We start from the raw sequence: 26,880 nt of genomic DNA, 5'->3' as shown, positions 1-26,880 counted from the left end.
CCTCACCTCTGCTTCCCAGTATCTCCTCACCTCTGCTTCCCAGTTTCTCCTGACCTCTGCTTCCCAGTATCTCCTCATCATTCTCACCTCTGCTTCCCAGATTCTCCTGGCCTCAGCTTCCCAGTTTCTCCTCACCTCAGCTTCCCAGTATCTCCTCACCTCTGCTTCCCAGATTCTCCTGGCCTCAGCTTCCCAGTATCTCCTCACCTCTGCTTCCCAGTATCTCCTCACCTCTGCTTCCCAGTATCTCCTGACCTCTGCTTCCCAGTTTCTCCTGACCTCTGCTTCCCAGTATCTCCTCATCATTCTCACCTCTGCTTCCCAGATTCTCCTGGCCTCAGCTTCCCAGTATCTCCTCACCTCTGCTTCCCAGTATCTCCTCACCACTGCTTCCCAGTTTCTCCTGACCTCTGCTTCCCAGTATCTCCTCATCATTCTCACCTCTGCTTCCCAGTATCTCCTGACCTCTGCTTCCCAGTATCTCCTCACCACTGCTTCCCAGTTTCTCCTGACCTCTGCTTCCCAGTATCTCCTCATCATTCTCACCTCTGCTTCCCAGATTCTCCTGGCCTCAGCTTCCCAGTATCTCCTCACCTCTGCTTCCCAGTATCTCCTCACCTCTGCTTCCCAGTATCTCCTCACCTCTGCTTCCCAGATTCTCCTGGCCTCAGCTTCCCAGTATCTCCTCACCTCTGCTTCCCAGTATCTCCTCACCTCTGCTTCCCAGTATCTCCTCACCTCTGCTTCCCAGATTCTCCTGGCCTCAGCTTCCCAGTATCTCCTCACCTCAGCTTCCCAGTATCTCCTCACCTCTGCTTCCCAGATTCTCCTGGCCTCAGCTTCCCAGTATCTCCTCACCTCTGCTTCCCAGTATCTCCTCACCACTGCTTCCCAGTTTCTCCTGACCTCTGCTTCCCAGTATCTCCTCATCATTCTCACCTCAGCTTCCCAGTATCTCCTCACCTCTGCTTCCCAGTATCTCCTCACCACTGCTTCCCAGTTTCTCCTGACCTCTGCTTCCCAGTATCTCCTCATCATTCTCACCTCTGCTTCCCAGATTCTCCTGGCCTCAGCTTCCCAGTTTCTCCTCACCTCAGCTTCCCAGTATCTCCTCACCTCTGCTTCCCAGATTCTCCTGGCCTCAGCTTCCCAGTATCTCCTCACCTCTGCTTCCCAGTATTTCCTCACCACTTCTTCCCAGTATCTCCTCACCTCTGCTTCCCAGTATCTCCTCACCTCTGCTTCCCTATATCTCCTCACCTCTGCTTCCCAGTTTCTCCTGACCTCTGCTTCCCAGTATCTCCTCATCATTCTCACCTCTGCTTCCCAGATTCTCCTGGCCTCAGCTTCCCAGTTTCTCCTCACCTCAGCTTCCCAGTATCTCCTCACCTCTGCTTCCCAGATTCTCCTGGCCTCTGCTTCCCAGTATCTCCTCACCTCTGCTTCCCAGTATCTCCTCACCTCTGCTTCCCAGTATCTCCTCACCTCTGCTTCCCAGTTTCTCCTGACCTCTGCTTCCCAGTATCTCCTCATCATTCTCACCTCTGCTTCCCAGATTCTCCTGGCCTCAGCTTCCCAGTATCTCCTCACCTCTGCTTCCCAGTATCTCCTCACCACTGCTTCTCAGTTTCTCCTGACCTCTGCTTCCCAGTATCTCCTCATCTTTCTCACCTCTGCTTCCCAGTATCTCCTCACCTCTGCTTCCCAGTATCTCCTCACCTCTGCTTCCCAGTATCTCCTCACCTCTGCTTCCCAGTATCTCCTCACCACTGCTTCCCAGTTTCTCCTGACCTCTGCTTCCCAGTATCTCCTCATCATTCTCACCTCTGCTTCCCAGATTCTCCTGGCCTCAGCTTCCCAGTTTCTCCTCACCTCTGCTTCCCAGATTCTCCTGGCCTCAGCTTCCCAGTATCTCCTCACCTCTGCTTCCCAGTATCTCCTCACCACTGCTTCCCAGTTTCTCCTGACCTCTGCTTCCCAGTATCTCCTCATCATTCTCACCTCTGCTTTCCAGTATCTCCTGACCTCTGCTTCCCAGTATCTCCTCACCACTGCTTCCCAGTATCTCCTCACCACTGCTTCCCAGTTTCTCCTGACCTCTGCTTCCCAGTTTCTCCTGACCTCTGCTTCCCAGTATCTCCTCATCATTCTCACCTCTGCTTCCCAGATTCTCCTGACCTCTGCTTCCCAGTATCTCCTCACCACTGCTTCTCAGTTTCTCCTCACCTCTGCTTCCCAGATTCTCCTGGCCTCAGCTTCCCAGTATCTCCTCACCTCTGCTTCCCAGTATCTCCTCACCACTGCTTCCCAGTTTCTCCTGACCTCTGCTTCCCAGTATCTCCTCATCATTCTCACCTCTGCTTCCCAGTATCTCCTGACCTCTGCTTCCCAGTATCTCCTCACCACTGCTTCCCAGTATCTCCTCACCACTGCTTCTCAGTTTCTCCTGACCTCTGCTTCCCAGTATCTCCTCACCTCTGCTTCCCAGTATCTCCTGACCTCTGCTTCCCAGTATCTCATCATTCTCACCTCTGCTTCCCAGATTCTCACATCTGTGTGTGACCCCCCGATATCTGCGGCTTCTGCCCCCAGCATCCCGTCACCTCTGCTTCCCAGTATCTCCTCACCTCTGCTTCCCAGTATTTCCTCACCTCTGCTTCCCAGTATCTCCTCACCACTTCTTCCCAGTATCTCCTCAACACTTCTTCCCAGTATCTCCTTACCTCTGCTTCCCAGTATCTCCTCACTACTTCTTCCCAGTATCTCCTCACCACTTTTTCCCAGTATCTCCTCACCTCTGCTTCCCAGTATCTCCTCACCTCTGCTTCCCAGTATCTCCTCACCTCTGCTTCCCAGTATCTCCTCACCTCTGCTTCCCAGTATCTCCTCACCTCTGCTTCCCAGTATCTCCTCACCTCTGCTTCCCAGTATCTCCTCACCTCTGCTTCCCAGTATCTCCTCACCTCAGCTTCCCAGTATCTCCTCACCACTGCTTCCCAGATTCTCCTGGCCTCTGCTTCCCAGTATCTCCTCACCTCTGCTTCCCAGTATCTCCTCACCACTGCTTCTCAGTTTCTCCTGACCTCTGCTTCCCAGTATCTCCTCATCTTTCTCACCTCTGCTTCCCAGTATCTCCTCACCTCTGCTTCCCAGTATCTCCTCACCTCTGCTTCCCAGTATCTCCTCACCACTGCTTCCCAGTATCTCCTCACCTCTGCTTCCCAGTATCTCCTCACCTCTGCTTCCCAGTATCTCCTCACCTCTGCTTCCCAGTATCTCCTCACCACTTCTTCCCAGTATCTCCTTACCTCTGCTTCCCAGTTTCTCCTGACCTCTGCTTCCTAGTATCTCCTCATCATTCTCACCTCTGCTTCCCAGTATCTCCTCACCTCTGCTTCCCAGTATCTCCTCACCTCTGCTTCCCAGTATCTCCTCACCTCTGCTTCCCAGTATCTCCTCACCTCTGCTTCCCAGTTTCTCCTGACCTCTGCTTCCCAGTATCTCCTCATCATTCTCACCTCTGCTTCCTAGATTCTCCTGGCCTCTGCTTCCCAGTATCTCCTCACCTCTGCTTCCCAGTATCTCCTCACCTCTGCTTCCCAGTATCTCGTCAGCACTTCTTCCCAGTATCTCCTCACCTCTGCTTCCCTGTATCTCCTCACCTCTGCTTCCCAGTATCTCCTCACCTCTGCTTCCCAGCTTCTCCTGACCTCTGCTTCCCAGTATCTCCTCACCTCTGCTTCCCAGATTCTCCTGGCCTCTGCTTCCCAGTATCTCCTCACCTCTGCTTCCCAGTATCTCCTCACCTCTGCTTCCCAGTTTCTCCTGACCTCTGCTCCCCAGTATCTCCTCATCATTCTCACCTCTGCTTCCCAGATTCTCCTGGCCTCAGCTTCCCAGTATCTCCTCACCTCTGCTTCCCAGTATCTCCTCACCTCTGCTTCCCAGTATCTCCTCACCTCTTCTTCCCAGTATCTCCTCACCACTTCTTCCCAGTATCTCCTCACCACTTCTTCCCAGTATCTCCTCACCACTTCTTCCCAGTATCTCCTCACCACTTCTTCCCAGTATCTCCTCACCTTTGCTTCCCAGTATCTCCTCACCTCTGCTTCCCAGTATCTCCTCATACTTCTCACCTCTGCTTCCCAGATTCTCCTGGTCTCTGCTTCCCAGTATCTCCTCACCTCTGCTTCCCAGTATCTACTCACCACTTCTTCCCAGTATCTCCTCACCACTTCTTCCCAGTATCTCCTCACCACTTCTTCCCAGTATCTCCTCACCACTTCTTCCCAGTATCTCCTCACCACTTCTTCCCAGTATCTCCTCACCTCTGCTTCCCAGTATCTCCTCACCTCTGCTCCCCGGTATCTCCCCACTGTATTTTCTCACCACTGCTCCTCAGTATCTCCCTCATCATTCTCACCTCTGCTTCCCAGTATCTCCTGATCACTGCTTCCCAGTATCTCCTGATCACTGCTTCCCAGTATCTCCTGATCACTGCTTCCCGGTATCTCCTGATCACTGCTTCCCGGTATATCCTGATCACTGCTTCCCAGTATCTTCTCACCATTGCTCCCCGGTATCTCCACGCCACTACTCCCGGTAACTTGTCGTCCTTCTCACTACTGCTCCCTTTTATCTCCTCATCCTTCCCTCCACTGCTCCCGGTATCTCCTCATCCTCCTCACCACTGTACCTCCTCACCACTGCTCTCCGGTATCTCCTTGTCCTCCTCACCACTGTATCTCCTCACCACTGCTCCCCGGTATCTCATTGTCCTCCTCACCACTGCTCCCCGGTATCTCCTTGTCCTCCTCACTACTGTATCTCCTCACCACTGCTCCCTGGCATCTCCTCATCCTCCTCACCACTGTACCTCCTCACCACTGCTCTCCGGTATCTCCTTGTCCTCCTCACCACTGCTCCCCGGTATCTCCTTGTCCTCCTCACTACTGTATCTCCTCACCACTGCTCCCTGGCATCTCCTCATCCTCCTCACCACTGTATCTCCTCACCACTGCTCCCCGGTATCTCCTTGTCCTCCTCACCACTGCTCCCCAGTATCTCCTTGTCCTCCTCACTACTGTATCTCTTCACCACTGCTCCCCGGTATCTCCTTGTCCTCCTCACCACTGTATCTCCTCACCACTGCTCCCCGGTATCTCCTTGTCCTCCTCACCACTGTATCTCCTCACCACTGCTCCCCGGTATCTCCTTGTCCTCGTCACCACTGTACCTCCTCACCACTGCTCCCCGGTATCTCCTTGTCCTCCTCACCACTGTATCTCCTCACCACTGCTCCCCGGTATCTTTTTGTCCTCCTCACCACTGTATCTCCTCACCACTGCTCCCCGGTATCTCCTTGTCCTCCTCACCACTGTATCTCCTCACCACTGCTACCCGGTATCTCCTTGTCCTCCTCACCACTGTATCTCCTCACCACTGCTCCCCGGTATCTCCTTGTCCTCCTCACCACTGCTCCCCGGTATCTCCTTGTCCTCCTCACTACTGTATCTCCTCACCACTGCTCCCCGGCATCTCCTCGTCCTCCTCACCACTGTATATCCTCACCACTGCTCCCCGGCATCTTCTCATCCTCCTCACCACTACTCTCCAATATCTCATTGTCCTCCTCACCACTGTACCTCCTCACCACTGCTCCCCGGTATCTCCTTGTCCTCCTCACTACTGTATCTCCTCACCACTGCTCCCCGGTATCTCCTTGTCCTCCTCACTACTGTATCTCCTCACCACTGCTCCCCGGCATCTCCTCGTCCTCCTCACCACTGTATATCCTCACCACTGCTCCCCGGTATCTCATTGTCCTCCTCACCACTGTACCTCCTCACCACTGCTCCCCGGTATCTCCTTGTCCTCCTCACTACTGTATCTCCTCACCACTGCTCCCCGGTATCTCCTTGTCCTCCTCACTACTGTATCTCCTCACCACTGCTCCCCGGCATCTCCTCGTCCTCTTCACCACTGTATATCCTCACCACTGCTCCCCGGCATCTTCTCATCCTCCTCACTACTACTCCCCAATATCTCATTGTCCTCCTCACCACTGTACCTCCTCACCACTGCTCCCCGGTATCTCCTTTTCCTCCTCACTACTGTATCTCCTCACCACTGCTCCCCGGTATCTCCTTGTCCTCCTCACTACTGTATCTCCTCACCACTGCTCCCCGGCATCTCCTCGTCCTCCTCACCACTGCTCCCCGGTATCTCCTCATCCTCCTCACTACTGTATCTCCTCACCACTGCTCCCCGGTATCTTCTCATCCTCCTCACCACTTCTCTCCAATATCTCATTGTCCTCCTCACCACTGTATCTCCTCACCACTGCTCCCCGGTATCTCCTTGTCCTCCTCACCACTGTACCTTCTCACCACTGCTCCCTGGTATCTCATTGTCCTCCTCACTACTGTATCTCCTCACCACTTCTCCCGGTATCTCCTTGTCCTCCTCACCACTGTATCTCCTCACCACTGTATATCCTCACCACTACTCCCCAATATCTCATTGTCCTTCTCACCACTGTACCTTCTCACCACTGCTCCCTGGTATCTCATTGTCCTCCTCACTACTGTATCTCCTCACCACTGCTCCCCGGTATCTCCTCATCCTCCTCACTACTGTACCTTCTCACCACTGCTCCCCGGTATCTTCTCATCCGCCTCACCACTACTCCCCAATATCTCATTGTCCTTCTCACCACTGTACCTTCTCACCACTGCTCCCTGGTATCTCTCCAGTTCTCCTCGCCTCTGCTCCCCAGGTATCTCCCCACTGTGTTTTCTCACCACTGCTCCTCAGTATCTCCCTCATCATTCTCACCTCTGCTTCCCAGTATCTCCTGATCACTGCTTCCCAGTATCTCCTGATCACTGCTTCCCAGTATCTCCTGATCACTGCTTCCCAGTATGTTCTCACCATTGCTCCCCGATATCTCCACGCCACTACTCCCGGTAACTTGTCGTCCTTCTCACTACTGCTCCCTTTTATCTCCTCATCCTTCCCTCCACTGCTCCCATGTATCTCCTCATCCTCCTCAATACTGTTTTTCCTCACCTCTGCTCCCGGTATCTCCTTGTCCTCCTCGCCACTGTATCTCCTCACCACTGCTCCCCGGTATCTCCTCGTCCTCCTCACCACTGTACCTTCTCACCACTGCTCCCCGGTATCTCCTCGTCCTCCTCACCACTGTATATCATCACCACTGCTCCCCGGTATCTTCTCATCCTCCTCACCACTACTCCCCAATATCTCATTGTCCTTCCCACCATTGTACCTTCTCACCACTGCTCCCCGGTATCTCCTCGTCCTCCTCACTACTGTATCTCCTCACCACTGCTCCCCGGCATCTCCTCGTCCTCCTCACCACTGTACCTTCTCACCACTGCTCCCCGGTATCTCCTTGTCCTCCTCACTACTGTATCTCCTCACCACTGCTCCCCGGCATCTCCTCGTCCTCCTCACCACTGTACCTTCTCACCACTGCTCCCCGGTATCTCCTTGTCCTCCTCACCACTGTATCTCCTCACCACTGCTCCCCGGTATCTCCTTGTCCTCCTCACCACTGTATCTCCTCACCACTGCTCCCTGGTATCTCCTCGTCCTCCTCACCACTGTATCTCCTCACCACTGCTCCCCGGCATCTCCTCGTCCTCCTCACCACTGTATATCCTCACCACTGCTCCCCGGTATCTTCTCATCCCACTCACCACTACTCCCCAATATCTCATTGTCCTTCTCACTACTGTATCTCCTCACCACTGCTCCCCGGTATCTCCTCATCCTCCTCACTACTGTATCTCCTCACCACTGCTCCCCGGTATCTTCTCATCCTCCTCACCACTTCTCTCCAATATCTCATTGTCCTCCTCACCACTGTATCTCCTCACCACTGCTCCCCGGTATCTCCTTGTCCTCCTCACCACTGTATCTCCTCACCACTGCTCCCTGGTATCTCATTGTCCTTCTCACCACTGCTCCCTGGTATCTCCCCAGTTCTCGTCGCCCCTGCTCCCCGGTATCTCCCCGCCGCTGCTTTACTTCTACAGTGTAATGTCTCAGTCTCCGACCTGTCGGAAGACTACAACTCCCAGCATGCCTGCTGTAGTCGTTTTGCCACAGCTTCCAATTTGCAGCCAGTTTTTGTGAATGAGCCGGGGAGCGACTGCAGCTTTATGTATCGCAGATTTATCTCTTGTTCTGTCATAAAACGTTTATGAATGGAGCGGGGGCAGGGCGGTGGTGGCGGCTCAGGGAATGCTGGGAATATTCAGCTGTGATGGGGGGGCTGCTTCTTGTACTAATGAGGATGCCCAGAACTGGAGCCAGATTGTATTTAATGGCTCTAAGAGCTGCAAAGGCTGCTGCAAGCGGCCAGGGTCTGCTGGGAGTTGTAGTTTTTGCACTGTCTTAAAGGGACATGACATATTTAGTGCTGTTTGTTTTCATATACTCGGCTCCTCCCCTTCGTTCAATTAGCTCCTCCTCCTGCATATATTAGACCATCACGGTTCTCGAGGAAGGAGAATCTCATCGAGCGGAGCGTGCCACAGCTGTACTTCTGTGCCTTTGTGTTTTAACCCTTTCCCATTTCTTGGTTCCCTCCGTTTCTATGACAACGGGGTGACAATATGGCTGACGTTCTCCTCTCCAGTGCGCAGCGTTATGAGGGGTCATTATTTCGTGTTCATACCTCTCTGTGGATCCCCTTCGGTTGTCATGACAGCGAGAGTCAATAACGAGACCTTTATGCGGGAAGCGGCGCTCTGCGGCCATGCTGGTGTCATTTAGGGTTAACGCACAGACATTATGGGTATTTCTGACCCTGTCACCCGAACGCTGGGGATGATCCCAAGACTGCTGCTATAGCAACGGTTATACAAGACTCCTTCCCTGCAGAGAGCCATTATAAAAGGGATTTACATGGGGCTGCACCACTATTTATTTTCTTATCTTCAGCGAAAATGTTACAGGAGCGTATAAAAAGTTAGGACGATTTGTGATTGGCTATCGATACATTTACATATTTAAGCATGGGCGTGGCTTTCTCAACCCCTGCGGAGCTAAGCTTTGGTACTGACCCTTTATAAAGGACATCTTGATCAGAAACGATTAGAAATTTTACACAGGTTTATTCGGGTTTTGTTTCCTTCCTGTATAAGCGGCGGCTGAGCTGCAATATTATATATATATATGAACATTTATCTAAATCCTCTAGAACGTAATAAAATGTCTAATTAGATCTTCTGATGGCAGCGAGAAAAGGTTAGAGAAATAAACCAGAGAGAAGACGGCAAATAATTGGGAGGAAGATGTGAAAAGCCTTCAATTAGACACAGTCTATACAGTCTGTATCATCGTAGAGCGCTATAGAGACCTGAAAATTCAGTAAATGGCAGTATTATAGTAGTTATATTCTTGTATATAGGAGCAGTATTATAGTAGTTATATTCTGTACATAGGGGCAGTATTATAGTAGTTATATTCTTGTACATAGGGGGCAGTATTATAGTAGTTATATTCTTGTACATAGGGTCAGTATTATAGTAGTTATATTCTTGTACATAGGAGCAGTATTATAGCAGTTATATTCTTGTACATAGGAGCAGTATTATAGTAGTTATATTCTTGTATATAGGGGCAGTATTATAGTAGTTATATTCCTGTACATAGGGGGCAGTATTATACTAGTTATATTCTTGTACATAGGGGGCAGTATTATAGTAGTTATATTCTTGTACATAGGGGCAGTATTATAGTAGTTATATTCCTGTACATAGGGGCAGTATTATAGTAGTTATATTCTTGTACATAGGGGCAGTATTATAGTAGTTATATTCTTGTACATAGGGGCAGTATTATAGTAGTTATATTCTTGTACATAGGGGCAGTATTATAGTAGTTATATTCTTGTACATAGGAGCAGTATTATAGTAGTTATATTCTTGTACATAGGGGACAGTATTATAGTAGTTATATTCCTGTACATAGGGGCAGTATTATAGTAGTTATATTCTTGTATATAGGAGCAGTATTATAGTAGTTATATTCTTGCACATAGGAGCAGTATTATAGTAGTTATATTCTTGTACATAGGGGCAGTATTATAGTAGTTATATTCTTGTACATAGGGGCAGTATTATAGTAGTTATATTCTTGTACATAGGGGACAGTATTATAGTAGTTATATTCTTGTACATAGGAGCAGTATTATAGTAGTTATATTCTTGTACATAGGGGGCAGTATTATAGTAGTTATATTCTTTTACATAGGGGACAGTATTATAGTAGTTATATTCTTGTACATAGGGGCAGTATTATAGTAGTTATATTCTTGTACATAGGGGCAGTATTATAGTAGTTATATTCTTGTACATAGGGTACAGTATTATAGTAGTTATATTCTTGTACATAGGGGCAGTATTATAGTAGTTATATTCTTGTACATAGGGGCAGTATTATAGTAGTTATATTCTTGTACATAGGGGCAGTATTATAGTAGTTATATTCTTGTACATAGGGGACAGTATTATAGTAGTTATATTCTTGTACATAGGAGCAGTATTATAGTAGTAATATTCTTGTACATAGGGGCAGTATTATAGTAGTTATATTCTTGTACATAGGGGGCAGTATTATAGTAGTTATATTCTTTTACATAGGGGACAGTATTATAGTAGTTATATTCTTGTACATAGGGGCAGTATTATAGTAGTTATATTCTTGTACATAGGAGCAGTATTATAGTAGTTATATTCTTGTACATAGGAGCAGTATTATAGTAGTTATATTCTTGTGCATAGGGGCAGTATTATAGTAGTTATATTCTTGTACATAGGGGCAGTATTATAGTAGTTATATTCTTGTACATAGGGGACAGTATTATAGTAGTTATATTCTTGTACATAGGAGCAGTATTATAGTAGTTATATTCTTGTACATAGGGGCAGTATTATAGTAGTTATATTCTTGTACATAGGGGACAGTATTATAGTAGTTATATTCTTGTACATAGGGGCAGTATTATAGTAGTTATATTCTTGTGCATAGGGGCAGTATTATAGTAGTTATATTCTTGTACATAGGGGCAGTATTATAGTAGTTATATTCTTGTACATAGGGGACAGTATTATAGTAGTTATATTCTTGTACATAGGGGCAGTATTATAGTAGTTATATTCTTGTACATAGGGGCAGTATTATAGTAGTTATATTCTTGTACATAGGGTACAGTATTATAGTAGTTATATTCTTGTACATAAGGGGCAGTATTATAGTAGTTATATTCTTGTACATAGGAGCAGTATTATAGTAGTTATATTCTTGTACATAGGAGCAGTATTATAGTAGTTATATTCTTGTACATAGGAGCAGTATTATAGTAGTTATATTCTTGTACATAGGGGGCAGTATTATAGTAGTTATATTCTTGTACACAGGGGGCGGTATTATAAGATATGGATACTGATTTTTTTTATTTCCCCCCCCCCCAGATGTATCGGTCAGCCTCCTCGCTGTCGTGGTCAGCTTCTGTGGTTTGGCTCTTTTGGTGGTCTCGCTCTTCGTTTTCTGGAAGCTTTGCTGGCCGTGTTGGAGAAGTAAACCCGTCATATCTGCAACCAATGGCGTCCCACAATGTGTCCCCAGCGCCCCCCCTGAAGTGATGGAAACCAATGAGAAAAAGGAAATCAAACAGAATGGGAGGCATTCGGTGAGACTGCAGGAAGCCGCCATGAAGATCAGCCACACATCACCCGACATCCCGGCCGAGGTGCAGAACGCACTGAAGGAACATTTGATGAAGCATGCGCGGATACAGCGCCAAATCACTGAGCCCGCGTCCTCCTCGCGGTAAGGGAACCAATTTTCTTTCTTTATTCATTATTTTATATTTTTCCACCTTATATTTTTGTGTAGAGCTGTCCTCACGACTACACTGCCCGGCTGCTCTCGCAGTTCAGAGTTGTCATTGAGAAGCCAGAAGGATCGAAACCTTTGTCCACCACAATGTCAACATCTGACACGGTCATAGAGGGTATCACAGTGGTGAAATTTTCACATTGCAAATTGCACCAGATTGATCAAAAAGGTGCACAGGGCGGGGTATATGCGTTGTTCTGTTAAATTAGTAAGAACAGTAGCCTTTTACGTTTCTCAGGAGGCCTCCATTGTGTTTCCTTCTTAGAGTATTCAAATTTTAGGGCGGAATCTAAAGGCAAGGCTGCTAATTGAAGAAAAAGTAAACTAAGCTCCACCTTTTTTTTTCCCAAGCCCTGCCCCCTAGGTTCCTGTAAAAAGGCTGAACAGGCCTTAGGGCCTATTTTATCAAATAATTTAAGGCTCAGTTCTTTTGACAGATTGATCGACTATAATGGGGTCTGTTAGACCTCCACTGCGAGTGCAGACAACCATTTAGAGGCCTCCAATAAAACAAAAATGAAAAAAAATCTATTGAACCTACTAAATAGATCGGTGGTCGGGAGTGCAAATGTCCAGGGCGCTATAAATAAAGCTGGTTGAAAATGAGAGCAGAGGAAATCTAGGATTGCAGGATGACCATTGAAATGAACTCCACTCCTGAGGTCCCGAAGAGGTGACCCTCTTGCATGATGGCCGTATACCCTTAATCCATGATCCCTTTAATCCTTCATATAAGAAGATCTTCCTCTTTCTTTCACCTTGATTCCATTCTTCATCATTTTTCAATCTCTCAGCTGGCTGACGGTGAATGAAATCCTTCATTGTTTTCATTCCAGAGTCTAAAAACCTAATTCAGAGAATATACTTCTCACAGCTGAGGGTTTGTTACAGCTAAAATGTATCCTGACCTGAAGAGACTCTTTAAAATGGGTAGGGTACAGTGTGAGAGACCAGGTTGTTTCTTCCTTCTTTTTTCCCTTTGTTGTTAATGAGAAACGTTTGGACTTTCCTATTATTATATAAAACACTGAAGAACATAATCCCACCCCTGAGCAACAGCATAGCCCCGCCCCTGAGGATCTGCCACACCACTATAGCCTATAAATTTGGTGTACGTGATGTATAAATGGCAGTAAAGGAAAGAAAACCCACCTGAATGATCCCTTAATTGATGATTTCCTGACTAAGGCCCATGAATCCTGCGTGGGCAGGTCTGTTTCGGGCACATTTTTAACTCTATTATATGTAGAACTGTCCTTTAAGTGAGCTCATGACCCACTCATGTTCCATATGGTGGGGTAAAAGTTATATTAGTGGGGTCAAGGACTGCTGGAGATGGTGGAGGACTGTTCCATTTCATATTTTTGGGATTGGTAAGAGTCCCAGCGGTGGGACCCCCCAGCGAACTCTGGATCGAGGACAAACCCTTTAAGGCTTAATTAGGTCACGATTCCAGCTACACAAAATGGCAAAACACTCGAATAAACACAAATCAATAGATCGGGCTAAATAAGACCCATAGACAAAAGAAAAACTTGGCGCAATTGTCTTCCCGAGGGTCTGTCTGGAGAGGGAAGGACATGACTACAATCATGCGGGGTAACGAGAGATTGCTCACAGACATGAAATGTGTATGAAAAGTAATTACACGGAACATTCGGACAACCGGAGAACAATGGCGGCAGGTAATTTATGTTCTGCATAAGCAATTTCCTTCTGCTAATTTGACAAACAAAAGAGCAAAATTAATTGAAAGTGGAAGGATCTGTAGATGTAGGACGGCGGGGTCTCGGCGCGTCTCTTTGGCGCTGGATTCATGCAGTCTGTTCCCACAGGTACAATAGAGGACGGGTTATTCACTGAGTCTTTGTACTCTGGGTTCATTGGAGGTAAATGGGATCAGCGAGCAAAGGTGGCCCCATCTCAGTGTAGCTGGCGAGGGAAAATCACATGAAGAAAGATAGCAAGAGCCTTTGAAAAACATCACAAGAACCCTGACCATGTCCAACATTCTCTGTTACTGGTACATAACATTCTGTCTGCAGCCACCACTAGGGGGAGCTCCCTGTATACACAGATACATGATAATATTCTGTCTGCAGTCACCACTAGGGGGAGCTCCCTGTATACAGAGATACATGATAAGGTCCTGTCTGCAGCCACCACAAGGGGGAGCTCCCTGTATACAGAGATACATGATAAGATCCTGTCTGCAGTCACCACTAGGGGGAGCTCCCTGTATACAGAGATACATGATAAGATCCTATCTGCAGCCACCACTAGGGGAAGCTCCCTGTGTACAGAGATACATGATAAGATCCTGTCTGCAGTCACCACTAGGGGGAGCTCCCTGTATACAGAGATACATGATAAGATCCTGTCTGCAGCCACCACTAGGGGGAGCTCCCTGTATACACAGATACATGATAATATCCTGTCTGCAGCCACCACTAGGGGGAGCTCCCTGTATACAGAGATACATGATAAGATCCTGTCTGCAGTCACCACTAGGGGGAGCTCCCTGTATACAGAGATACATGATAAGATCCTGTCTGCAGCCACCACTAGGGGGAGCTCCCTGTATACAGAGATACATGATAAGATCCTGTCTGCAGCCACCACTAGGGGGAGCGCCCTGTATACAGAGATACATGATAAGATCCTGTCTGCAGCCACCACTAGGGGGAGCTCCCTGTATACAGAGATACATGACAAGATCCTGTCTGCAGCCACCACTAGGGGGAGCTCCCTGTATACAGAGATACATGATGAGATCCTGTTTGCAGCCACCACTAGGGGGAGCTCCCTGTATACAGAGATACATGATGAGATCCTGTCTGCAGCCACCACTAGGGGGAGCTCCCTGTATACAGAGATACATGACGAGATCCTGTCTGCAGTCACCACTAGGGGGAGTTCCCTGTATGCAGAGATACATGACGAGATCCAGTCTGCAGCCACCACTAGGGGGAGCTCCCTGTATACAGAGATACATGATGAGATCCTGTCTGCAGCCACCACTAGGGGGAGCTCCCTGTATACAGAGATACATGACGAGATCCTGTCTGCAGTCACCACTAGGGGGAGCTCCCTGTATGCAGAGATACATGATAAGATCCTGTCTGCAGCCACCACTAGGGGGAGCTCCCTGTATACAGAGATACATGATAAGATCCTGTCTCCAGCCACCACTAGGGGGAGCTCCCTGTATACAGAGATACATGATAAGATTCTGTCTGCAGTCACCACTAGGGGGAGCTCCCTGTATACAGAGATACATGATAAGATCCTGTCTGCAGCCACCACTAGGGGGAGCTCCCTGTATACAGAGATACATGATAAGGTCCTGTCTGCAGCCACCACTAGGGGGAGCTCCCTGTATACAGAGATGCATGATAAGATTCTGTCTGCAGCCACCACTAGGGGGAGCTCCCTGTATGCAGAGATACATGATGAGATCCAGTCTGCAGCCACCACTAGGGGGAGCTCCCTGTATACAGAGATACATGACGAGATCCTGTCTGCAGCCACCACTAGGGGGAGCTCCCTGTATACAGAGATACATGACGAGATCCTGTCTGCAGTCACCACTAGGGGGAGCTCCCTGTATACAGAGATACATGATAAGATCCTGTCTGCAGCCACCAGTAGGGGGAGCTCCCTGTATACAGAGATACATGATAAGATCCTGTCTGCAGCCACCACTAGGGGGAGCTCCCTGTATACAGAGATACATGATAAGATTCTGTCTGCAGTCACCACTAGGGGGAGCTCCCTGTATACAGAGATACATGATAAGATCCTGTCTGCAGCCACCACTAGGGGGAGCTCCCTGTATACAGAGATACATGATAAGATCCTGTCTGCAGTCACCACTAGGGGGAGCTCCCTGTATACAGAGATACATGATAATATCCTGTCTGCAGCCACCACTAGGGGGAGCTCCCGGTATACAGAGATACATGATAAGATCCTGTCTGCAGTCACCACTAGAGGGAGCTCCCTGTATACAGAGATACATGATAAGATCCTGTCTTCAGCCACCACTAGGGGGAGCTCCCTGTACACAGAGATGCATGATAAGATCCTGTCTGCAGCCACCACTAGGGGGAGCTCCCTGTATACAGAGATACATGATAAGATCCTGTCTGCAGTCACCACTAGGGGGAGCTCCGTGTATACAGAGATACATGATAAGATCCTGTCTGCAGTCACCACTAGGGGGAGCTCCCTGTATACAGAGATACATGATAAGATCCTGTCTGCAGCCACCACTAGGGGGAGCTCCCTGTATACAGAGATACATGATAAGATCCTGTCTGCAGTCACCACTAGAGGGAGCTCCCTGTATACAGAGATACATGATAAGATCCTGTCTGCAGCCACCACTAGGGGGAGCTCCCTGTATACAGAGAAACATGATAAGATCCTGTCTGCAGTCACCATTAGGGGGAGCTCCGTGTATACAGAGATACATGATAAGATCCTGTCTGCAGCCACCACTAGGGGGAGCTCCCTGTATACAGAGATACATGATAAGATCCTGTCTGCAGCCACCACTAGGGGGAGCTCCCTGTATACAGAGAAACATGATAAGATCCTGTCTGCAGTCACCATTAGGGGGAGCTCCCTGTATACAGAGATACATGATAAGATCCTGTCTGCAGTCACCACTAGAGGGAGCTCCCTGTATACAGAGATACATGATAAGATTCTGTCTGCAGTCACCACTAGGGGGAGCTCCCTGTATACAGAGATACATGATAAGATTCTGTCTGCAGTCACCACTAGGGGGAGCTCCCTGTATACAGAGATACCTGATAAGATTCTGTCTGCAGCCACCACTATGGGGAGCTCCCTGTATACAGAGATACATGATAAGATCCTGTCTGCAGTCACCACTAGGGGGAGCTCCCTGTATACAGAGATACATGATAAGATCCTGGCTGCAGCCACCACTAGGGGGAGCTCCCTGTATACAGAGATACATGATAAGATCCTGTCTGCAGCCACCACTAGGGGGAGCTCCCTGTATACAGAGATACATGATAAGATCCTGTCTGCAGTCACCACTAGGGGGAGCTCCCTGTATACAGAGATACATGATAAGATCCTGTCTGCAGCCACCACTAGGGGGAGCTCCCTGTATACAAAGAAGTAGAGGGTAGAGAAAAATTTGCTGAACGTTACATTGTAGGAGGAGCATTCTCCAGCAGAACAGAGTATTTAAGGAGATGAGTGAGCTCGAATAACTAGAAGATTAGGGGAGTGGAATCTTGTTTCTTCTAAATATCGTACACAAAAATCGTATGCATTTATTTTTTTACTTTTATTTTCTTCGCAGACACAATTCCTTCAGGAGACATTTACCAAGACAAATGCAAGTGTCCAGCGTAGACTTCAGCATGGGCGTGGAACCCCTACAAAGAGGCGAGACCACCACCAGCATCGGCAGGATCAAGCCCGAGTTATACAAGCAAAAGTCCGTAGACTCCGAAGACAACAAGAAGGAAGACGTCAAGACGTGCGGGAAGCTCAACTTCGCCCTCCTGTACGACTACGAGAACGAACTGCTCGTGGTCAAGATCCTGAAAGCCTTGGAACTGCCGGCTAAAGACTTGTGTGGGACCTCCGATCCCTACGTCAAGATCTATCTCCTCCCCGACAGGAAGAAGAAGTTTCAGACCCGGGTTCACAGGAAGACTCTTAACCCCATGTTTGATGAGACTTTCCAGTTCCCGGTGGCTTACGAGCAGCTCAGCAATAGGAAACTGCATTTTAGTGTGTACGACTTTGACCGTTTCTCCAGACATGACATGATCGGGGAAGTTATCCTTGACAATTTATTTGAGGTCTCGGATCTCTCCAGAGAAGCCACAGTGTGGAAGGACATCCACTGTGCCACGACCGTAAGTTCCAGCCGTATTCTCTTATCTTATATCAGTCGTTTTATTGAATGTTTGATAATGCCGACCAGCACTTTTTGGTTATGGCTACCGTCATGGGACTCTAAAGTGCAATATTTTGTAAAAATCCATGAGAAGTCACAATAGTGGGCAAAAAATCCGACCCAGGCGGAGTGTGAGAGGCGTATATTTTAAGGAGACCTTCAGTATAAGATACACTTTGTTCATACATGAGACTTATGCCTTTATCATCGCTAGAACTGAAAAGACCAAAAATCTCCCAAGATCCACATCCACATATGATCCGTGAAGGTACAAGGGCTAATCATATGGGCAACTACTCACTTTTTTAGGAGAACATAGAAACCATCCTTAATGTGATGGAAGGAGAGCACATATAAAGGGGTGATAACATGAAGAAAAGTTCCTTATACCATTAGCAGGGACTGGTAGCTTCCCCTTTCTTCTGTTGTACGTCCTTCCTTCTCCTTTACAGACCTATTAATGATTCCCTGCCTCTTACTCACAGAATAATGCTCTGATCAGAGATGACATATTCTGTCTGATTAGTAAGGGGGGGTGATAGTATGAGGAAGAGTTCCTTTATCACATGTAGCTCTCGCCTCCCAAAATAAAAGTAGCCCCCCGACACTCTGACTTTGAATGCTCACATCCTCCATGAGTTGTAAATGGAGGTAATAACATGAAGAAAAGATCCTGCATCATTTTCCAGGGTTCGCAAGATAAGGGATTAGTGATATCATGAAGAAAAGTTCCTGTATCACTTCTCCGGGCTCATTAGTTAAGAGGTGGGTGATAACATGGAGAGAAGTTCCTCTATTACTTCTTTGGCATTACTTGGAGAGAGATGGATGATAACATCAAAAAAGTTCCTGTATCACTTCTCAGGGTTTATTAGTGATAAGAAGGAGAAAAGTTCCACAATTGCTTCTCGGGGCTTACAAGGTTAGAGATGGGTGAAAACATGAAGAAAAGTTCCTGCATCACTTCCCAGAGCTCACTAGGTAAGAGGTGGATGATAACATGGAGAAAAGTTCCCGCAACACTTCTCAGGACTCACTAGATAAGGGGTAGGTTATAACGTGTAACATTTCCAGTATCACTTCTCAGAGATCACGAGTTAAGGGGTGGGTGATAACAAGGAGAAAAGTTCCTCTGTTACTTCTTTGGGCTTACAAGGTTAGAGATGGGTTAAATTATGAAGAAACGTTCCTATATCACTTCTCAGGGTTCACTAGTTAAAGGGTGGCTGATAACTTGAAGAAAAGTTCCTGCATCATTTCCCAGAGCTCACTAGATAAGAGGTGGTTGATAACATGGAGAAAAGTTCCTGCATCATTTCCCAGAGCTCACTAGATAAGAGGTGGATGGTAGCAAGGAGAAAAGTTCCTGCAACACTTCTCAGGACTCACTAGATAAGAGGTGGATGGTAACATGGAGAAAAGTTCCTGCATCATTTCCCAGAGCTCACTAGATAAGAGGTGGAAGGTAACATGGAGAAAAGTTCCTGCATCATTTCCCAGAGCTCACTAGATAAGAGGTGGATGGTAACATGGAGAAAAGTTCCTGCATAATTTCCCAGAGCTCACTAGATAAGAGGTGGATGGTAACATGGAGAAAAGTTCCTTCATCATTTCCCAGAGCTCACTAGATAAGAGGTGGATGGTAACATGGAGAAAAGTTCCTGCATCATTTCCCAGAGCTCTCTAGATAAGAGGTGGTTGATAACATGGAGAAAAGTTCCTGCATCATTTCCCAGAGCTCACTAGATAAGAGGTGGATGGTAGCAAGGAGAAAAGTTCCTGCAACACTTCTCAGGACTCACTAGATAAGAGGTGGATGGTAACATGGAGAAAAGTTCCTGCATCATTTCCCAGAGCTCACTAGATAAGAGGTGGATGGTAACATGGAGAAAAGTTCCTGCATCATTTCCCAGAGCTCACTAGATAAGAGGTGGATGGTAACATGGAGAAAAGTTCCTGCATCATTTCCCAGAGCTCACTAGATAAGAGGTGGATGGTAACATGGAGAAAAGTTCCTGCATCATTTCCCAGAGCTCACTAGATAAGAGGTGGATGGTAACATGGAGAAAAGTTCCTGCAACACTTCTCATGACTCACTGGGTAAGGGGTGGGTTATAACATGTCTAATAGTTCCTGCATCTCTTCTCGGAGATCAGTAGATAATGGGTGGGTTAAAAGATGAATACAACCTTCTATATCACGTCTCAGGGCTTACTAGGTAAGCGGTGGGTGATAACATGGAGAAACGTTCCTGATCCCTGTTTGAGAGGGGGCCATCTCCTTTAGCTCTTCTCCTTCTTCCTGCTGTCCCCTATAGTCCTCTCCTCCATTGTAGACAGAGTAAAACGTTTCATCCTTCTCCCTGAATTCCATCTTGGACTTTAATGTGGCACCATGATCTAAGCGCCTATAGTCGAGTGGAGTTCACGTCAAGACAAATTACTGATCTCTCTGTCTGTGAATTGGACTAAAACCGCGAAAATTAGTTTTTTTGATGGTGACGAAGCTTTGTACTGTACGTATGATATGGGTTTCACATCTGGGTGTGTGACATTCTCCTCGGGGGTGGGCACAATGATGAAGGGGTGTGGCTACGTGTTATAGGATTCTAACTGGAATTTCAGGGGATTGGTGGCTGCCTAGAAGAATATGAATACTCAATACTCATGTCCTGGGTACAACGAAGAGAATTCCAGGGCCCACAGCATAAAACTTACCTATGTGACGTCTCCTCATTAGAGAAAGTGGAGAAGACCGTGATTTCCCCTTGGAGGGATAATGACTCTTCACTGTCACTTTTCTAATTTCATATTACATGAGCCGCTGAGCGGTAAATCTCCGCTACATTCTTAATTACTATATGTATCTCATATCCCTGTATGTTTCTTTAACTGCTGTATTAATCAGATTCTTTTTTTTTTTTACCTTTTTTAATATTTATTATATTTACCTATTTTAAAAAAATAGGAAAAATCTTAAAGCCATATTAAGCAGATTTTTCGTAAAGATTCTCTTTTTTCATTTGTTTTTTTTTACCTTTTTTAAAAAATATTTTATTACATTTACCTATTTGAAAAAAATCTTACAGCCATATTAATCAGATTTTATTTTTCAATTGTTTTGGCTTTTTTTTTTTTTTTTAAACCTTTTTTCTCTAATGTTTATTATACTTACCTATTAACAAAAAGAGGAAAAATCTGATTAATAAGGCAAAAGGAAATGCTTCTCTTTTCCCAGTCTTGATGGGGGGCCAAGAACCCAGTAAAGTGGATTTTTTTTCTTTTTTGCTCTGTTAAACACTTAATCTGTAAGAATAAGAAAGATCTGATTAATAACGCAGGAGGACGTGTGATGTGACTGTTATCCTGCAGTTTACTCCTTCTCTGCTGGGTACGTGCTCCCAGCTTTTATCAATTTCACTTTGACTTACCGTAGTTGTATTTAAGAAAGGCGGTGAGGAAGTTGTGAATTTGTCAAGTAAGACTTTCTACCTTATTAGTCAGCTTTTTTTCTTTTTTTTTTTTAATGGAGAATCCCTTTAATATCCCAGAACTCACCTGAAGGATCCTGCTTTCTTCCCACACCTTTCCTTTCCAAGCAGAGCCGGTTTTTAGACAAAATGAGACCCTGGGCAAAAGTGAAAAGTTTGGCCCTAAATACTGACATATTGGACCATCACACACAAAGATTTCAGTTTTATTCACGTGTACTCAGTTCTGACCGTTAAACGAGCGCGATCGACAATATTCAAGTCGTTACTACGACATAAACACGCAATATGTGACACATGAAAGTATATACAGTGGGGAAAATAAGTATTTGATCCACTGGCGATTTTGCAACTTTTAAAAAGAATGGAGACGTCTGTAATTATTATCATAGAGACACTTCACCTGTGAGAGACAGAATCTAACAAAATCCAGAAAATCACATTGTAGGATTCTTACATAATTAATTTGCATTTATTGCAGGAAATAAGTATTTGATACAATAGAAATCAGAACTTAATATTTGGTCCAGAAACCTTTGTTTGCAGTTACAGAGGTCAGATGTTTCCTGTAGTTCTTGACCAGGTTCGCACACACTGCAGCAGGGATATTGGCCCCCTCCCCCATACCGATCTTCTCCAGATCTTTCAGGTTTCGGGGCTGTCACTGGACAACAATGAATTTCAGTTCCTCTAAAGATTTTCTATTGGGTTCAGATCTGGAGACTGGCTAGGCCTCTACAGGACCATGAAATGCTTCTTACGGAGCCACTCCTTAGTTGCCCCGGCTATGTGTTTTGGGTCATTCTCATGCTGGAAGACCCAGCCATGATCCATCTTCAATGCTCTTACTGAGGGAAGGAGGTTGTTGGCCAAAATCTTGCGATACATGACCTCATCCATCCTCCCTTCAATACAGTGCAGTCGTCCTCTCCCCTTTGCAGAAAAGCACCACAAAGAATGATATTTCCCCCACCATGCTTCACGGTTGGAATGCTGTTATTGGGGTTGTACTCATCCCTCTTCTTCCTACAAACATGGCGGGTGGAGTTGATACCAAAAAGTTCTGTTTTGGTCTCATCTGACCACATGACCTTCTCCCATGCCTCCTCTGGATCATCCAGATGGTCATTGGTAAACTTCAAACAGGCCTGGACATGTGCTGGTGTGAGCGGGAGACCTTGTGTGACAGCAAAGTGTGTTACTAACGGTAATCTGTGAGACTGTGGCCCCAGCTTTCTTCAGGCCATTGACCAGGTCCTCCCGTGTAGTTCTGGGCTGATTCCTAATCTTTCTCAGAATCATCCTTGCCCCACAAGTCAAGATCTTAAATGGAGCCCCAGACCAAGGAAGATTGACAGTCATCTTGTGTTTCTTCCATTCTCTACTATAAATGTACGGTAGTTTCTGCAGTAAACACTGAGGGTCCCCATGGGAGTGGTGTCCCTGGGCAATTGCCCAATTTGCTTCCCGCCTCCCAACGCCATTCGTAACTCTAATCCTCTTTGGTGGCCACCTACTTCACCCTCCCCCGCTGTCTGACCTGATGGGTCCTAAGTGCCAGAGGAGAGGAAACCATGTGGGTTGAGAGAGCACAGGATTTGGGAGGGAGTCATATGTGGGTTTTTTATTTTAGGGCATTAAATATATGTAATTTGTCATTATTTTCGGGGTGCTTGCTGTGTTTTGGATTCTTTGGGGGAAATGTAAATTCTTAGTGGATTTCTTGAAAAATTTTGTACAATTTTTTTTTTCTTTTTTTTTTTTCTTTTAGTTTGTAAATATCGGAATCTCAGATTTTGTTTTTATATAACTTTTCAGAAGATTATATGTGTATTATACTCTCCTCAACACTGAAACACCAAGAATGAAAAGTCATGGAATGATGGAGATCATTCTGGATGATCCTATTTAAGGATGGAGACGTTACTGATCTGCAAATTAGGGAAAAATTAAAACTAAACTTCCAAAACCTGTAGATTTCCTAAGATGCTATCAGTGAGGTCATTATGGTTGTCTGAGGAAGGTTCTGCCACTGAATGCACTTGGGAAAATCACCAAGATCCGCTGGTGGCAGCTCCTGTCTAAACACCGAACATTGATGTCCCAGATGTGCTCGATGGAAGGCAAGTCTAGAGATGCTGCAACCATGGTAGAACACTTGGGTCATGCAGGCTGCTCACGGTAGTATGAGGAACACGTGGCCGAATGTTGTTGTCATTTTGTAAGTCGACTCTTGGAACACTGGACATATAGTCGCACTGTGGGTTCTACCACTTCAAAAGCTGTCCTGCAACCATACATTATGCCACTCCATACCATAATCCTTTGAGTAGGACCAAGGTGACCTTTCCTCATGAAGGCCTCTTCATGGTGTCTCCAGACTAATCTCCAACCATCATTGCCTCCAAGACTGAAGCTCAATGAGGAGGATAGACCTCCATTGCCATCTTGAGTACTGTAGCATGAGGGCATGGAACACCTGTAGTCGGACGTCCAGCTCGTAGACCATTGTCGTGATGACACCTTCTGATGGTTTGTGTAGACCATCAGGGTCTGTGTGTGATGTCTATGGATCAGCAAAGTGGCCAATTCTCCAAAGTGTCCCAGGACCCATCTATCAGCAGGACAAGTCCAGGTCACGTTGTGTCGTGCTACAGAGAGCAGCCGGCATCTTAGGTTCTTCTCTCTTTTCTTGTTCTTGGTTCTTTCCTGATGGACGACTGAACTATTGTGACGTCGAGCAGAAGTTTTTGATTTCTCTGTGCTCCGAGGATTCGGTCCACTACGGGGAACGGAGCCATGAATTCCAGGAGGAGATCCTGGTCTTTCCTTACCAACGTGGAGAGATTGTATTAGAAGTCGTCCATATGTTTCCTTCGGTGTTTGCTGATAATTTATGCCCAGATTTCGCTATTTTAGAGCTTCTTAGGAAATGATGAATGTTCCAGGAGGCGCGGAGACGACAGCTGTCACCAAATCTCCGGTGCTGCTCTTTTTACGTGTGCTGTAAAATGTTATCTCAGGTTTTGTAGAGAAGTACCTTGAGTTTAAAGGGGAATCTCTGGTCTCCAGACTCCATTCACTATATTCATAACACCACAAGGGATTCCATGACCCCTATGTCAAGCCTGATGGGTCATAATTAAAGGGGGTTTTGGCATGATGAGCAGGGCTGTGGAGTTGGAGTCGAAGTCCATTTTGGTGCAGTCGGAGTCATGGAAATTTCGGAGTCGGAGGTTTGGCTTACTGTCTCCACAGCCCTGGCATGGTTGTGGGGTCGGAGTCATGGAAATTTCGGAGTCGGAGGTTTGGCTTACCGGCTCCACAGGCCTGGCAGGGCTGTGGAGTCATGGAGTTGAAGTTGGAGCCCATTTTGGTGGAGTCAGAGTCAAAGGTTTGGCTTACCGACTCCACAGCCCTGATGATGAGACATGGGGTACCAAATGTCTCCTTATGGCAGTATTAATGAATAATGGTGTAATTTCCAAATTATTATACACCTATAACAGCCTCCTGCTCGTTACAGGGCCATTGTTACCACTGCCCCACCCCTTTTTGTAATTTTTTTTGGGGTGTAATCCGAGCCTTCCTTACTCGATTCTTTTCCCCCAGAAACACTTATACTGAAGCATCTGGCATTCTTCATCCACAGGATAACACTTAATGCATATGACATGCACCTCACGGCCCCTTTAAGTTTAAAGAGGAAGTACATCTTTACAGCCAGTTTTCTTTTTTTTTTTGCTCTAATGCTTCTACAATGTAAAATAAAGCTGGTGTGTAATGATTCTCCATGTGTCTCCATGGTAACAGACTACAAACAAATCCTGCGTAGTCAGATCCTGAAATCCTACTTTGCTACCTAAAAAATATTTTAGAGTTATTAAGTTATTGAGTGATGGATGGTAGGGATTGGACTGCAGGATCTGACTACAAAGAGTTTGTTTGTAGTCTGTTACCATGGAGATGCATAGTTACGTATAGGAATTATGTATGTGATATATAAAGTGCCTTGAAAAGTCTTCATGCCACATGAAAATTTCCATATTTTTTTTCCCACGTTGCACCCACAAACTTAAATGTATGGTTATTTAATTGGATTTTATGCGATGCCAACACAAAGTAACAAGTATTTGTGACATGTCAAGGAAATTACACATGGTTTTAAAAATATAAATCTGATAATTGTGAGGTGCATTTGTCTTCAGCCCCCTGAACCACTACTTTGTAGGACCACTTTTCCCTGTAATTGTATCTCTGGCAGGATGTTTAGGGTCATTGTCCTCTTGGAAGGTGAAGCTACACCCCAATCTCAAGTCTTTTGAAGCCTCTTACAAGTTTTCCCTCTAGGATTGTCCTGTATTTAGCTCCATCCATCTCCCATCAACTCTGACCAGCTTCCCTGCCTCTGCTGAGGAAAAGCCTCCCCAAAGCATGATGGGGCTACCACCGTGTGTGACGGTGTGGATGGTGTTTTCAGGGCGATGTGCAATATTAGTTTTCAAAAAGTTCTTTTTTTGGTCGCACCTTCTTCCACTTGCTCACTGTGACCCTAGATGGCATTGGAACAAGAAAAATTATTGTAAAGTTGGACCCCAACCCCCCATAAAGCTACACAGATATAAAATGCCAGAAATATGTATCACTAATTGCTTGGTATGTTCTTAGGTGAGACTGTGCTCCCAATCCAACCAATAATCTTTACGGTTCCGCTCTCGCTTCTTCCCCTGACCGGCACTTTGGGGATCATTCAGTGGATGTGCTTCTTTTTTTATTAGCGCGGGTGCCCGGGCAGAGTGCCAGGATCCCTTCTGGGCACAGAACAGAACAATCGAGATCCAGCAGAATATTGAATCTATGAAGCATCCGGGGAGCGATGAGCAGATATTGCCGAGCGGCAGCGCCAAGTCAATTTCAGAGTGGAGAAAGACTGTAGTCGTCTGTCCTAGATATAGTCAGTTTGTCCCCTGCCTGAAATGGCTGATAACAGAGAGTAATTGGTTAGATTATTATATTAATATGTTGCCTGCTAGACGTGGCTGCTCACAGGGAACAATGGTTGATATTAATCGAACTTATATTCAGTCTATTACTCTTTCCTATTACCCATTTGAGGCTAGAAAGAGGCCGACTGTGTGGAGCATAGATATAATAGATTGCTCTCTGTTATCAGCCATTTCAGGCTCTCTGTGGAAGCCTCTCACAATGGATTATTCTCCATCCGTACATTGCAGGTGTTATACACTGATAATATAATGGCTGGATGTGACTGATATAACGCAAAGTAAGCAGAACCCGGCGGAGGCCATTTACCCGCCATATAAACCCTCATTATAGCGGAAGTAATTATCCTGCATTCAGAGACGCTGCAACAAAGTAACAGGTGCAACTATGGAGTGTACGAATTGTCCTGGTCCCGGGGGGAGGAGCGCGGAGAATGTCAGGAGCCGGTAAGAAAAGTTCATTGTCGTAAACTACAATGTTCCAAAGTTTCCAGAAGGAAATG

At 46.4% G+C, this 26,880-nt stretch overlaps 1 protein-coding gene across 1 annotated transcript in view; it reads left to right on the top strand.

Moving 5' to 3' along the window:
• The window catches only part of SYT10 (synaptotagmin 10), a 66,629-nt gene that overhangs the window by 8,187 nt on the left and 31,562 nt on the right, over positions 1-26,880 (top strand). The window contains exons 2-3 of the mRNA XM_077266914.1: positions 11,508-11,865; positions 17,279-17,843. Coding sequence (XP_077123029.1) covers positions 11,508-11,865; positions 17,279-17,843 — 923 coding nt within the window. The remainder of the gene's footprint in view (positions 1-11,507; positions 11,866-17,278; positions 17,844-26,880) is intronic.

Source organism: Ranitomeya variabilis, chromosome 5 (assembly GCF_051348905.1).
Source record: "Ranitomeya variabilis isolate aRanVar5 chromosome 5, aRanVar5.hap1, whole genome shotgun sequence".
Taxonomy (NCBI): Eukaryota; Metazoa; Chordata; class Amphibia; order Anura; family Dendrobatidae; genus Ranitomeya; species Ranitomeya variabilis.
This window is presented reverse-complemented; position numbering and strand designations above follow the sequence as displayed.